The sequence below is a fragment of the Gavialis gangeticus genome, unplaced genomic scaffold (genome assembly GCF_001723915.1).
Source record: "Gavialis gangeticus isolate Ggan-Ray unplaced genomic scaffold, GavGan_comp1, whole genome shotgun sequence".
In the NCBI taxonomy this organism is placed as follows: Eukaryota; Metazoa; Chordata; order Crocodylia; family Gavialidae; genus Gavialis; species Gavialis gangeticus.
The window spans coordinates 17,237,580-17,249,438 of NW_017729026.1; the positions used below are offsets into that span (position 1 = coordinate 17,237,580).

The following is an 11,859-nucleotide window of genomic DNA, read 5'->3' on the forward strand; positions in this document are numbered from 1 at the left end:
AAAATTGTCTTGTAAAAGTGATAGAAATGGGTCTGGGGGTCGGGCAGGAACACACAGGCCACGTGCTAGCCCTTTGGTGATCACCTGCAGCCTGTGAGTTACTAGGTGGACAGTCCTGACTTAGATGACAGTATCTAAAGTTCAAAGTATCATGGAATATTTAAAGACTTATAAGTGTCTTGGATCTTCATTGTAGGAAAGACAAAACACTAAGCTAAATGTTCATAAATATAATATGCAGAGAGAGAGTTTACTATTTTCATATTCTTAAGAGTGGTTGTGAAACTATATATACATAATAAATTGTTAAAATAACTTCTTGGAATTACAGTGTATCTTTAAAACTTCCCTATGTAAAAAAATAATGTGTTTTCTCTTGATATTTGAAGCACTTCCAACAAAATAAGAAATATTTACACATGCTATTTAGGAAACTTGCATTTTTACGTCTTACATACAACAGTTTCAGTTTTTTGTAGAAGGAAAGAAAAATTGATATTTCAGAGCCAGCTGGCTAATTCCCAGCAATGAAACAATTGCTGTTACAAGAGGAATATAATTTTAAATTGGAATATTTTTTCTTATGATGATGATACTTATGGGGCTAGGTTTCTGTTAGTGTTGAGCAGGGTTTCTGTTTCCTGCAGAAAAAACAGAAAAAAACGCAGTTTTTGCCTTTTAACCAAGAAAAATGTGGATTTTTCCTTTTAACAGAGAAACATGCAGATTTTCCACTTTTGCAAAGAGCTCTCTGCAGGCAGGCAGGCAGAGTTCCAGCCTGCAAGGGGCTGGGGGCAGCGGGGGGAGGATGGTCAGGCAGGGGGGTGCCATGTGCTCACACATGCATATGAATGCCAGCCTCTGGACAGCAGCTCCTGCAGGTAAATCTAGCAGGAGGGGAAGGGGGATGGAGGTCCTCATAGGGAGGGAGGGACTGAGTAAGTTGGGCAGGCCTAGGGATGCTGCCCATTTGGGGTGCTGCTTGAGACCCAGGGCCAGAATACACAGCCTCAGGACCTCAGCGGGGAGCAGGATGGAGCAGGTGGCTCATCCAGGAGGTGGGGGGGGGGGAGTTGGCTCTCCGCCGCTGCATGCATTCCTGGGGGGCCCGTGCCCCCCAGGTCTGTACACAGCTTGAGGCCAGTCCGCCTGCTTTGGGCTTGGCTCCCCATCCTGCTGCCTTCTCCCCAGGGCCTCTGCGACCCAGCAGGTGGGACTTTGCAAGGCAGGGCAGAGCAGGGCCAGGCAGGAAAGCTCCTTACCTATGCAAGCCCCACATCATCCTAATGCAGTGAGGGTGGCAGCATGGAGTTGTACCCATCACTGCTGCCAGGTGGGCAGGCAGTGCCTCGCCGGGCAGCACAGAGCTCTCAGTGGTAGCACTGAGCTTCCCTGCCCAGGCCCTCTCTGCCCTGCTGTGCCAGGTCCCATCTGCTGGGCCACAGAGGCCCTGAGCGGAGAAGGCAGCAGGGTGTGAAGCCTAAGCCTGCAATGGGCACCCCGCAGCCACCCCTGCCATGGGCTCCGTTCCAGCAGTGCTGCCCACAAGGGAGGCAGAGCTGGGCTCCGCGCTCCACTCCCCACTGGGGACACAGCAGCCACCACCTCCTGAGGGTGGAAGCTGGGGCTCAGGAACTGGTGTGGGGTGCAAGAGGCTGTAGACCCAGGTCCCTGACCCCCTGGCCCTCGTAGCTGGGGGGTCCCCTCCAGCAGTGCTGGGGGCTGTGGTTAGGGAGTAAGGGGCCCCAGCAGGGCTGGGGAGGCTGTGGCTTGGGAGTGAGGGGCCTGGACTTGCATCCTAGAGGCAGGGGAGCTCTGATTTTTCCATGATAAAAAAACCCAAAATCAAATACCAAAATTTACAGGTATTTAAAATGTATTTTATGATAGTGATCCAGGCACTGGTAGGCTTCCCAATTGCTTTAAAATTGTAAATATATCAATAAAACATTGTAATTGATATATATAGTGACGTTTCAATTTAATTGCAGATTTGGGGATTTTAAATTGGAAGAATTGCAATTTTTAAACATAAAAAACCAAGTTCCCTGGTGTTGAGCCCAAAAACATCAGTTTACAATAATAATACCTATAGTTAAATCCTTACATTTTACAAAACTACACAACTGTGCATAATTTATAATAATATGCCTTTTTATTAGAGGTAAATATTTTTAAAGCTTTATAGAATCATAGTTCAGAGAATAAAGACTTAAATGTGTCCAATATGTAGGTGTCACAATATGTGATATCATCATTGTATTATAAGATACAGGGAGTTGGTCAGAAAAAAAGTCTGGAGACTTCATCAGCATGTGGCAGATGTCTGAGGGCCATGGGGTAGATAGGAGCAGGGAGTGAGAGGTACCTGAAGGCCAGGGGGCAAGGAGGTAAGCAAGGAAGAATAGAACTAGAACCATGGTTTCTGGAAGTGATGGATGGGAACAAAGGGAGATGGGGTGGGGTGACAGGCTGGTAGAGGAGAAAAAGCAGAAGGACCTTTAAACATGGAGCTCTCCTTTCCAAGCCTGTTCTTTGAGTCTCAACATCTCTTTGCTTTCAGCAAATATTTGTGAAACTCACTAGTAGTGTGTGTCTTTCTCTCCCTCTAGTGCCTGGTCAGAGAATAACCTATTGCTGCTACCAGTTGTTCTGTTAGTTCAAGTGGTTGACATCTTTGCTGCAGATATAAAGATGACCCATGTATGGGTTAGTGTGACCCTACTGATGACCCGTGTATGGGTTAGTGTGATTCCACATGATGGAATTTATTTTTAGTTTGCTTTTATAAAAAGATAGACAATTAAGCAAACAGCAGATTATTTTAAAATAGCACTAAGGCTGTAAAGGGCAAGCACTCAAGAATTAGAAATGCCTGAATTAGAACTTCCTCTAGAGCCTGTATTTGGTACCCTGTATCTGTGGATTTGGATACTGCCTTTAGTTACATGATCATATCCCATTTTTTCATAGGATCCCTGCTTCATTCAGTGTATGTGATAGAAGGTGCTCTGAATGTAAATCAGAGCCATGGATGATAGTGCCATCAGCACAATTCAAGCCTTATTTGTTGTAGAAGTTGAATGGTATATAATGAATGAGGGAGATGATTTCAGGAAGAGAAAAGGCAGTCAAATAGTTGTACTCTGATCATAGGATTGTTTTTATCTCTGCCTCTGTTAAAATTTTGTGTGATTTGTCATTTTACTCAATTTGTTTTTTTTTACTTTAAGTACTAATTTTACTTTAAGTGTAGCATCTTTCTTTTGAAATCTATCTTAACTTTCTCCCTTCAAAAAATCAGCAATAATATAAATGTTGGTTTGTTACTTTTTATTTTATGCTGCAAGCTTTTAACCCAGTGCAAAACACCATGGAATATATTCTTGTACAAGAACTTTATGGCCAGGTACAGACCTTGCACTTTTACTGGTATAAGTGATGAGAAACTGGCCTATACCTGTAACAGAACAGAAATTGGCACATATGGATTTGTTTATAAATGTCAGAACCTGGTCTAAGATTTGCCCCCTGCACCAAAGAGCAAATGTGTGTTCTGTTCGCTACCTATCTAAACTACACTGCTTATGGAAAACTGTGTGACTTAGATTCCTCCTTGGGCTTTTTGAATGTCTGTACCTAGTCTATATGTTTCTGTCATTGTTAATCTTAGTATGTACTCCTTTAAATGACACTCAATTTTTTTATATTCAGCTCTGAGAGTTGGTAACACTTTTTTATTTATGTTTTGTCACTTGGTAATTTTATTTTTTTTACTTCTTTGCTTTCACTTCAACAAAATTCCTTTTTTTACAACAAGCCTTAATTTTAGCTTTATTCCCAATATTGGCAGATTCTGACCTTGCTTCATCAGCAACCCCTTCTGTTCAGTTAGAGTTGTGTCCTCTAGCTCCTGATGGAATAGTAGTCCAGTATTGTTTGGAAGGATGCTAACTGTACCAATGGCCATTAAGACTGGAGTATAAAGCTACAGTTGAGTTAAAAAAGTGTGGAGCTCTCTCAGGTACCATAGGGTCCTATTATATTAAAATATATTCGTCTTTTGGCATTATTGATTATGTCAGCACCTTTTCAGGAAAAAAATAAGTATTTGTTAATGTAATTGCTGAAGTGATAGGAGTAAACAGAAGAATCACAAAATAGTCTGATCTTGTATGTCTACTAGAAATAGAGGTCTGTTTCAGTATTTTAATCTATTTGTAATGGCATGTTACATTTTTAAAAACAAAAACTATCAGTAACTCAGGAACATAGACATTAGAAAAAGAAAAGATTAATAATTCAATATATTTTGTTAGTGCAGGATTTTCCTTACAGAACCTCAACAATCTTCACTTCAGGGCAGAAAACTTTAACAGATCAGATATTGAGCCACAGACCTTGTGATAGTGTCTCTCTATTTTTCTTTATGAAAGGTCTAGAAGTAAATTTTAATAAGGTAGTTCAGCTGTGAAATATATAAAATACCTTATAAATAGTGGTGTGTAATGAGTTCATCTTAGAGAGGTTAGAGCCCTTTCACATCTCTTACACTGGTGATGAACTATATATACAAATTCACTAGCTGTAAATACTATTTCTCTTTCTTTTATTTTGTAGTCTGAATATATCTATGCCACTTAATTGTAACTCAGTAGATATGCTGTCTGAATTTAATGTAATGGCACTTTACAGTATGTTCTAGAAATCTTATTTCTGTAGTTCATATGTTTATTTCTTTTTAAAGCAATATGTTCCTGACTTGACTTTTGTATTTATAATGCACTGATATTTGCTGTTCTGTGGATTAGATCTCCTTGCTGAAACAGAATCTGGAGATGCAACTCTCCCAGTCGCAAAGCTCCTTACAACAGCTGCAGGTCCAGTTTAGTCAGGAACGGCAAAGGCTTACCCAAGAGCTCCAGGAACTGGACGAAGAGCATCAACAGAGGCACAAGTCGTTGCAGGAAGCACATATCCTTGCTTTTCAGAACATGGAAGAAACAAAAGAACAAGAGCAAAAGGCATGTTTACATGGGCATTCCAATCATCTGTGTGGGGAATACTGAATAATATGTTTAGATAAAAGGCCAAGGGCATTAGCAAAGAAAATTCTTTACACTAATTCTTATTTTCTTTTTTTGGTGATATGATTTATATTATTAATTTGATTACTGCATGCATATTCTTCTCCTGAGACTCACTTTTTCATAGTATCTAAAAAAATGATATCACCTTCATGCCCAAATGATGTTTGATTTTGCACTTTATTTAGTCTGTATCTTAACTAAAGGAGCTAACGCTTTGCAAGTAATAAACAGCACTTGTTTTGTGTACAGATTGGTAGCTTATTCTTTATACTCAGTTATTAGGAGAGATTGGACAAGAAGAAAAAAGATTACGATGACAGTTTAATGGATAATATATGTGTAAGATAAATACTAAATTTTATATGATCGTTCGAGTATGTCTGTGACTCTCACTAAATGATAAATAGAAGGGGTTTTAATAATTCATGTCTGCCTTTTCTTTTAATTCATTTTAAAAATAATTTGTGCCTCCTAAATCATTCTTAAATATTTTGTGTTGTGCCAACCTGCATAAAATAGTTCTCCTTTATTTGTATTTCACAGGAACTAGAAGAACATTTACAACAAAAGCATACAGAAGAACTTCAGACACTGAAAGAAACACATAAGCAAGCCATGGAAGGTTTCAAATTAGAAATGGAACAGGAACTTCAGACTCTTCGATTTGAGCTGGAAGATGAAGGAAAAGCTATGCTAGGTATAGTATTTTTCAAGCTAATGTAAACCACATCAGAAGATATGATTCCAACTTGTAAAATGTGTATAATTATGGACTAAAAGCACTTTCCACAAAGTTTATAGAAAATTATCATTAAATTTAAGATTACAATAGGAATAAAATTGATAATTTAAATAATTATAAGGTGGTAGGTAGATTAAAAAAAAACCTTGGTGCTGACCTACAGTTCTTGCTGAAGTCAAGTTTGTTTCCTATGGCTACCTTGAGATGGTCGTCATTTTCCAGGAGGGGTTGGAGGTCATTAGTAGGTGTCTGAGGTGTTTAAGCTGGGGGATGTAAGTGAAAATCAAAGAGATTCTGTTGTCCTTGTCTCATTGTAGCACATCAAAATGGAGACTGAGTCTTGCTGTTGATTTAAGGACTACAGTTTTAGGATTGTATTGTGATTGTAGGCAACCCTCTCCAGATAATTAAGGTGTGCATGCTGGTCAGTGGGATCAGAACAGATATGGATACATTCTGTGAACCATTCATTATTTGAAGTACTCTGAAACTACAGTTAATTTTGGTCCCATTAACTTCATATTTTTCATCTGGGAAAGATCCTCTAGGTCAGATTTCCCACAGAGATTTTCTTAGACAAATATCTGTCTTCTCCAACTGTTCTTTTTCCTGACTTGCTCTTTGTGACCGTATAAGCCAGGGCTGCCCAACTTCTACATGGCCAAGGACCACATGCCCAGGAGCTGCACTAGCAGGGCTTGCACCACTGGAGCCATGGGTCCCTGGGGCCGCACGACTTGGTGGTCCCTTCCATGGCAATGTCTACCCTGATGCCCTACCTCCCCTGCACCACATGCCCCCATCCCCTACTGCATTATGTCCCCTGTTGCATCACATGTTCCAGGGCCATCATCCCCACTTCACTGTGCTTCCCCCTTGGCACCAGGTACCCAGGTGACCCCCCACTGTGCTATGCATTTGGACACTCTGCCTCACTCTCAGTTCACTGCACCTCAGGCACCTTGGGACAAAACTAAACCCTTTCAGGCACACTCCCAAAATGTGAGTGCATCTGACTGCCTTTTCCTCCCACAGACAACTCCATTGTAGACATACAGATCCACAAAACAACTTAATTCCTGAAGGAGAAATTAGGCAGAATTTAAAGGCCTAAATCTAGGAGTGTGATCTACAAAGTCACATCTTACCCATTAGACATCTGAAAAAACATAGATATCTAAATTTTCCCCAGTTCTAGGTGAAAGGACATATGTGCCTACGTTTTCATCAGTAGTCTTCCCTGGGCAGCTAGAGTGGGGCTTGCTCAGGAGCAGTAGAATTGCCATCTTGGTATTTCACTGAACATCTCCATGCTTGTTTCACACAGTTGGTTTGGGACCCACTATCTTATTGTCCCTGCAGCCACATCCTTAAGGGACCCAAACTGATAACTTGCTTAGACCATGCTGAAAACAGACCAAGCCAAAGCTCTCTCTTGCAGCAGAACTCTGTTCTCTACCAACAGTGTAAAACCACCTCTGCCAAGTGGTGTAAGTCTTCTGCTGCTGTTCAGCAACCAACAGAAGATGTGCATAGACACTTCGAGTAGCTGATACCTTCTCAGGGTGCACTTTCATGCTTTGGCAGTGAAGCTTCTCAGTAGAACCTGCAGGAGTGTGTGAATGTACATGGACTCTTGCAGGTTGGCAGTGGCATTTGCTGTCTCCTACTGGCACTTTTTTTTTCCATCCGGCACTTTTCCATAAGAATTTGTAGGCTCTATTTTTAGAATATGACCTGCTTTTCTAGATGCAGCTACTCATTATACACCTTTCAACTTACCAACATAATTTCTATTGACACTGATAACAGAATGTAAACGTGCAAGCAGTGTTTGGATAAATGGGTTATATGTAAGCATGTTCCACCATCTATATCCACAGTTGTTAATGCATGAAAAATCAAAAGCACCTAAATGTATAAAGTTATGTGCAAGAAAAATGAAACAGAGTTAAGCCTTTTAACATCAAAATCTCTAAGTATGCAATGTTCATGTCTTAAAATAATCTCCTCATGACTGCCTAAAATTCATTCTTGTTTTTTAAATCACTGTTTTCTTTGTTTTTATCTTCTATAGTAATATGGCCTGCATTACCATAGTATCTGGGCAGTTCTCAGTCTTTAACAAGTCTGTTGTCAAAATAGCCCTGTGAGGTAGAGAAGTGCTATAGTATTAACCCTGGTTTTGAATTTTGACAAAGAGACATTAAATGACACATGAGGTTACACAGGAAATGTATCACAAAGCATGGAACTGAATTTAGGTCTTGAGGCACAGGATAGCTGCTGTAGGCTATTTTCCCCCTTTCTGATGTGGTTTTTAATTACACCATTCTCCTCATTTTTATCCTCATCAATTTTGGGTAATTTTTATAAATGTTATAAATTCAGGTAATAAAATTGCTCAGTTAAAATAGTTCTTCTGAAGATTTGCAATAACGTTATTCTTGCTGAGATTTATTATTTATTTTATAGATTTACATGCTAACCTCCCGAGAAAGGCTCAGGGCATTCACTTTGTATTTTATTACTTCTGTCAGTGACACTTGATACGCTGGATTAAAAATACCACAATATTAAATAGTGTCTCCTGCATTTGTTGTCAGTCACCGCAGTCTCCTAGTGCACGCTTCTCCTTATTCATTAATCTATATTCTCCTTCTAGGTTTATGATCAGTTCTATACTAGATTAATTTTTTTTTGTGTTTACCAGCTCCATGTGTTTAATGAGTCTTGTTGTTTGGGTTTCCACTATTACTGATAAATTAAATAGATTAAGTAGACTTATACTTCACTGTCTTAATTTTTTAAAAGCTTGCTATATTTCCTATTACTTAAGTGACATTTCTAACTGAATGCCTGCTAAGCTCTTAAGAATTAATCACGGGTAAAGTTGAAATCTTATTTTCAGCCATGTTATTTGCCTTCCTATTCATGAGTCATTCCGTTTCTGAAGTAAGCTAATTTTGTAACAGACTAGTCTCTGCTGCATGGAATTTGGATATAATCTCAGATTTGTCATTCAATCTGCATATTGTATTTACTGCTAAGACATGTGTCAACTTCATTTTATTAAATGTTTTGAGTCTGTTTAACATCTAACACAACAAACTAATGCATGCTTTGGTTGTTTCCCATCTCAATTAAAATAAAGGCATATTCCTTGGTGTTTACTTTTATCTACCCTATGTAAACTACAATAAGGAAGTTTTGAAGTTCATTTGACCTTCATTTTTTACATCATTTACATTTAGATCTTGATCCACACCTTCTAAAATAAGTGTCTTTCCATTAGCTTCATTGGATTTTGACTTGGACCCCTTTTTGTCACTTACCTTTTTCTTGATTTATTGAAGTAGGCATTGTAAGACACTAACAGAGAACAAGGGGCAGCTCTCTTGATCTTAGTCCTTGCAACAACCACTTTTTCACCTTGCAAAGTTATGTCTACACTGCAAACTTTAGCATTGTATAGAGATAACTGAGGCAGTAAAAGCAAGGCATAAAAAGGAACAGAAATTCTGATTCAGATGGAGAAACAGTCAGTACAGAAAACTATCTTGCATCTTATGGCAGAGAATATAAATGAGCTGGTGAGGAAAATCAAATAGTTCACTGACATCTAGTCCCAGCAACAGTGATGAAAACTAAAACATTTAAGTATTTGAAGGATGAAGGAATCCACAGACTCAAAGGGAGGTTTATGTCACTAAAGCCCTTTAAACTCTAGGTCAAGTCAGTATTTCAAAGGTACTATAAATGAGTGTGGACAGCCTAGTGGGTAGTGAAGCAATGCGGTGTCCTGAACTTCCAGACTCAGTTTTGCCATACTTTTAACCAGGATGAATACTTTCTTCCTTTATGAATCTGGACAAATAGTCTTAAATGGTCATGGCTCTGTGGAATTAAGAGGACATTTGTGGTTTGATTCCCAGAAAGGTTCTCTCTGGGATTTGTTGGAGAAACAGACCATTGCTCAGTCTCTTTCAGTTCAGAAGACAATAATTTTCTTCTGCGAGCAATTTGTATACATTCATCACAGTAGTTGAATCAGTAAAAACGTGTCTGGGTCTGCCAAAGTATTGCTCAGTAGAGCCATAAAAAAGAGAAACAGCTGAAGAATGGCATTGTCCGTAATCCCCTGTTCAATGATAAGGATCTAACTGTCTCTCTTGTTTTGCTTGTTAACTTGTTTGGGCTAAGATAGAGAAGTAGAAGTGGTTTGAAAATGTTTTCGGATTCTTGAATGAAACAAAAACAGACACCTTGAGCACATGGCTATCTGAAGCTTTTTGCTTCAGGCAGACCTTGTCTGAGAAACTGAAGCTGGTGATATCTATGACATCCTACTGTCCAAGATTAGAAAGGAGAGTTTGACCAGGGCTGTGGAGCCAGTATTATCCAGGGGCTGCAGGTAGCATTGGCATGCAACCCCAAGATATCACACTGTGCAGGCCATACACTGTGGCAGCAGGCTCCAATATCTCCCTCCTTCCCCCACAATGTACAGGGAGCACCTTCAACCCCACTGCCCCTGTCACTCAGACTGAACTAGTGGCGTGCAGCCCCTCATTGCACAGGCAGAACTGGCAGTGCACAGCAGTGCCGAGCCCTCCACTGCCACATGGCCTGCAAGATGCCAACTGGGCAGCCCTGAACTAGAACCATGAAAGGATTGTTTTTCTGTATTTTATGCAATGGCTGTTTAATGCAGTCCCCAGAGCAGGGATCAGAATGCATGAAGCTGTCCCTCTGTGTGAGTTGCCATACCACTAAGGTACAGTCATGCTCCTTCTTGCATTTGCTGTCTCTTTCTGGTCCCAGGATTCTTGCAATCTTGTCTGCACAAGTGACCCCGCTTCCAGAGATATGATCAAAGGCGTGGGTGCCTGCACCCAGCCTTGTCTCCATCTTAGTAGTTGGGGCACATTCTTTGGAGGCGGGAGCTTTGAGTTTGATCACCTTCAGACTCATAGTGGTATAAAATCCTCATCTTCCACTTCTGTGCCTTGGCTTTTCAAAACTATTTGTGTATTCACTGGGACTGAAGGACTTATTTTGATGTACAGCTAACGTGTCTCTTTTTCTATTATGAGTCTTCAGTTTTTGTACCTGGCTGATAAATATTCATGGCAATTTGTAAGCAGTAAAAGACTGCACAAGTAAACAGAGATGACTCTGAATATACACAGGGAGCAGATGTGTTCTATTAGGAGATCACATTTTTACGTGAGAATTTTTCATAATTGAACATGGATAGCTAGGGAGAGAAGTTGCACATAAACTAGTATAAGTGATCAGAAACCATTTCAAATCTGTAACACAACAGAAGTTCAATTCACATAAATGTCTTTCAAAATGGCCCAAACCAGTTTAAGATAAATCTCGATGAACACAGTATCAGACTTAACTGTTCAATCAGTTTATTGAACTTCTGTCCCAGATCCCCTCCAGATTCAAGTTAACTCTCACTCCACTAGCATCCCAGGATGCTTTGCACCTCCCCCTCACAGGGTGAGAGGGCTAGACTTGGCCCAAGCTGTTTGCTCTAGCCAAGCAGGCAGGTATGCTCCAGCACCCCCCAGCTTCTGGCTTGAGCCACTGCAGGCATGTAGCTGCATTTCCAGAATTCTAATATTATAAAAGCCTAAGTCTGTCTGTGCGTCTGTCTGTAACACTTACCTACAGACTGGGGAACTCTCTTCTCGTCAGTGCAGAGGCAGAAAAGGATCTTGGAGTCATTATTGATGCCAAAATAAACATGGGCCGACAGTGTGGGGACACGGCCAGGAAGGCCAACCGTACCTTGTCATGCATCCACAGATGCATCTCAAGCAGGTCCAAGGAGGTGATTCTCCCCCTCTATGCGACACTGGTCAGGCCGCAGTTGGAGTACTGTGTCCAGTTCTGGGCGTGCTGCACTTCAGGAGGGATGTGGACAACATGGAGAGGATCCAGAAGAGGGCCACCTGCATGAACAGGGGTCAGCAGGGCAGGCCCTACAAGGAGAGGCTAAGGGACCTGAAC

The 11,859-nt window shown here is 40.6% G+C and overlaps 1 protein-coding gene across 5 annotated transcripts in view; it reads left to right on the forward strand.

Annotated features, from left to right (window-relative positions):
- The window catches only part of FAM184A (family with sequence similarity 184 member A), a 265,054-nt gene that overhangs the window by 190,794 nt on the left and 62,401 nt on the right, over positions 1 to 11,859 (forward strand). For all 5 annotated transcript variants that reach the window (XR_002097914.1, XM_019520036.1, XM_019520038.1 and 2 more), the window contains exons 10-11: positions 4,812 to 5,024; positions 5,634 to 5,787. Coding sequence is in view for 4 of the 5 variants with exons in the window: in XM_019520036.1 (XP_019375581.1) it covers positions 4,812 to 5,024; positions 5,634 to 5,787 (367 nt within the window). In the remaining variant the exon portion in view is untranslated. The remainder of the gene's footprint in view (positions 1 to 4,811; positions 5,025 to 5,633; positions 5,788 to 11,859) is intronic.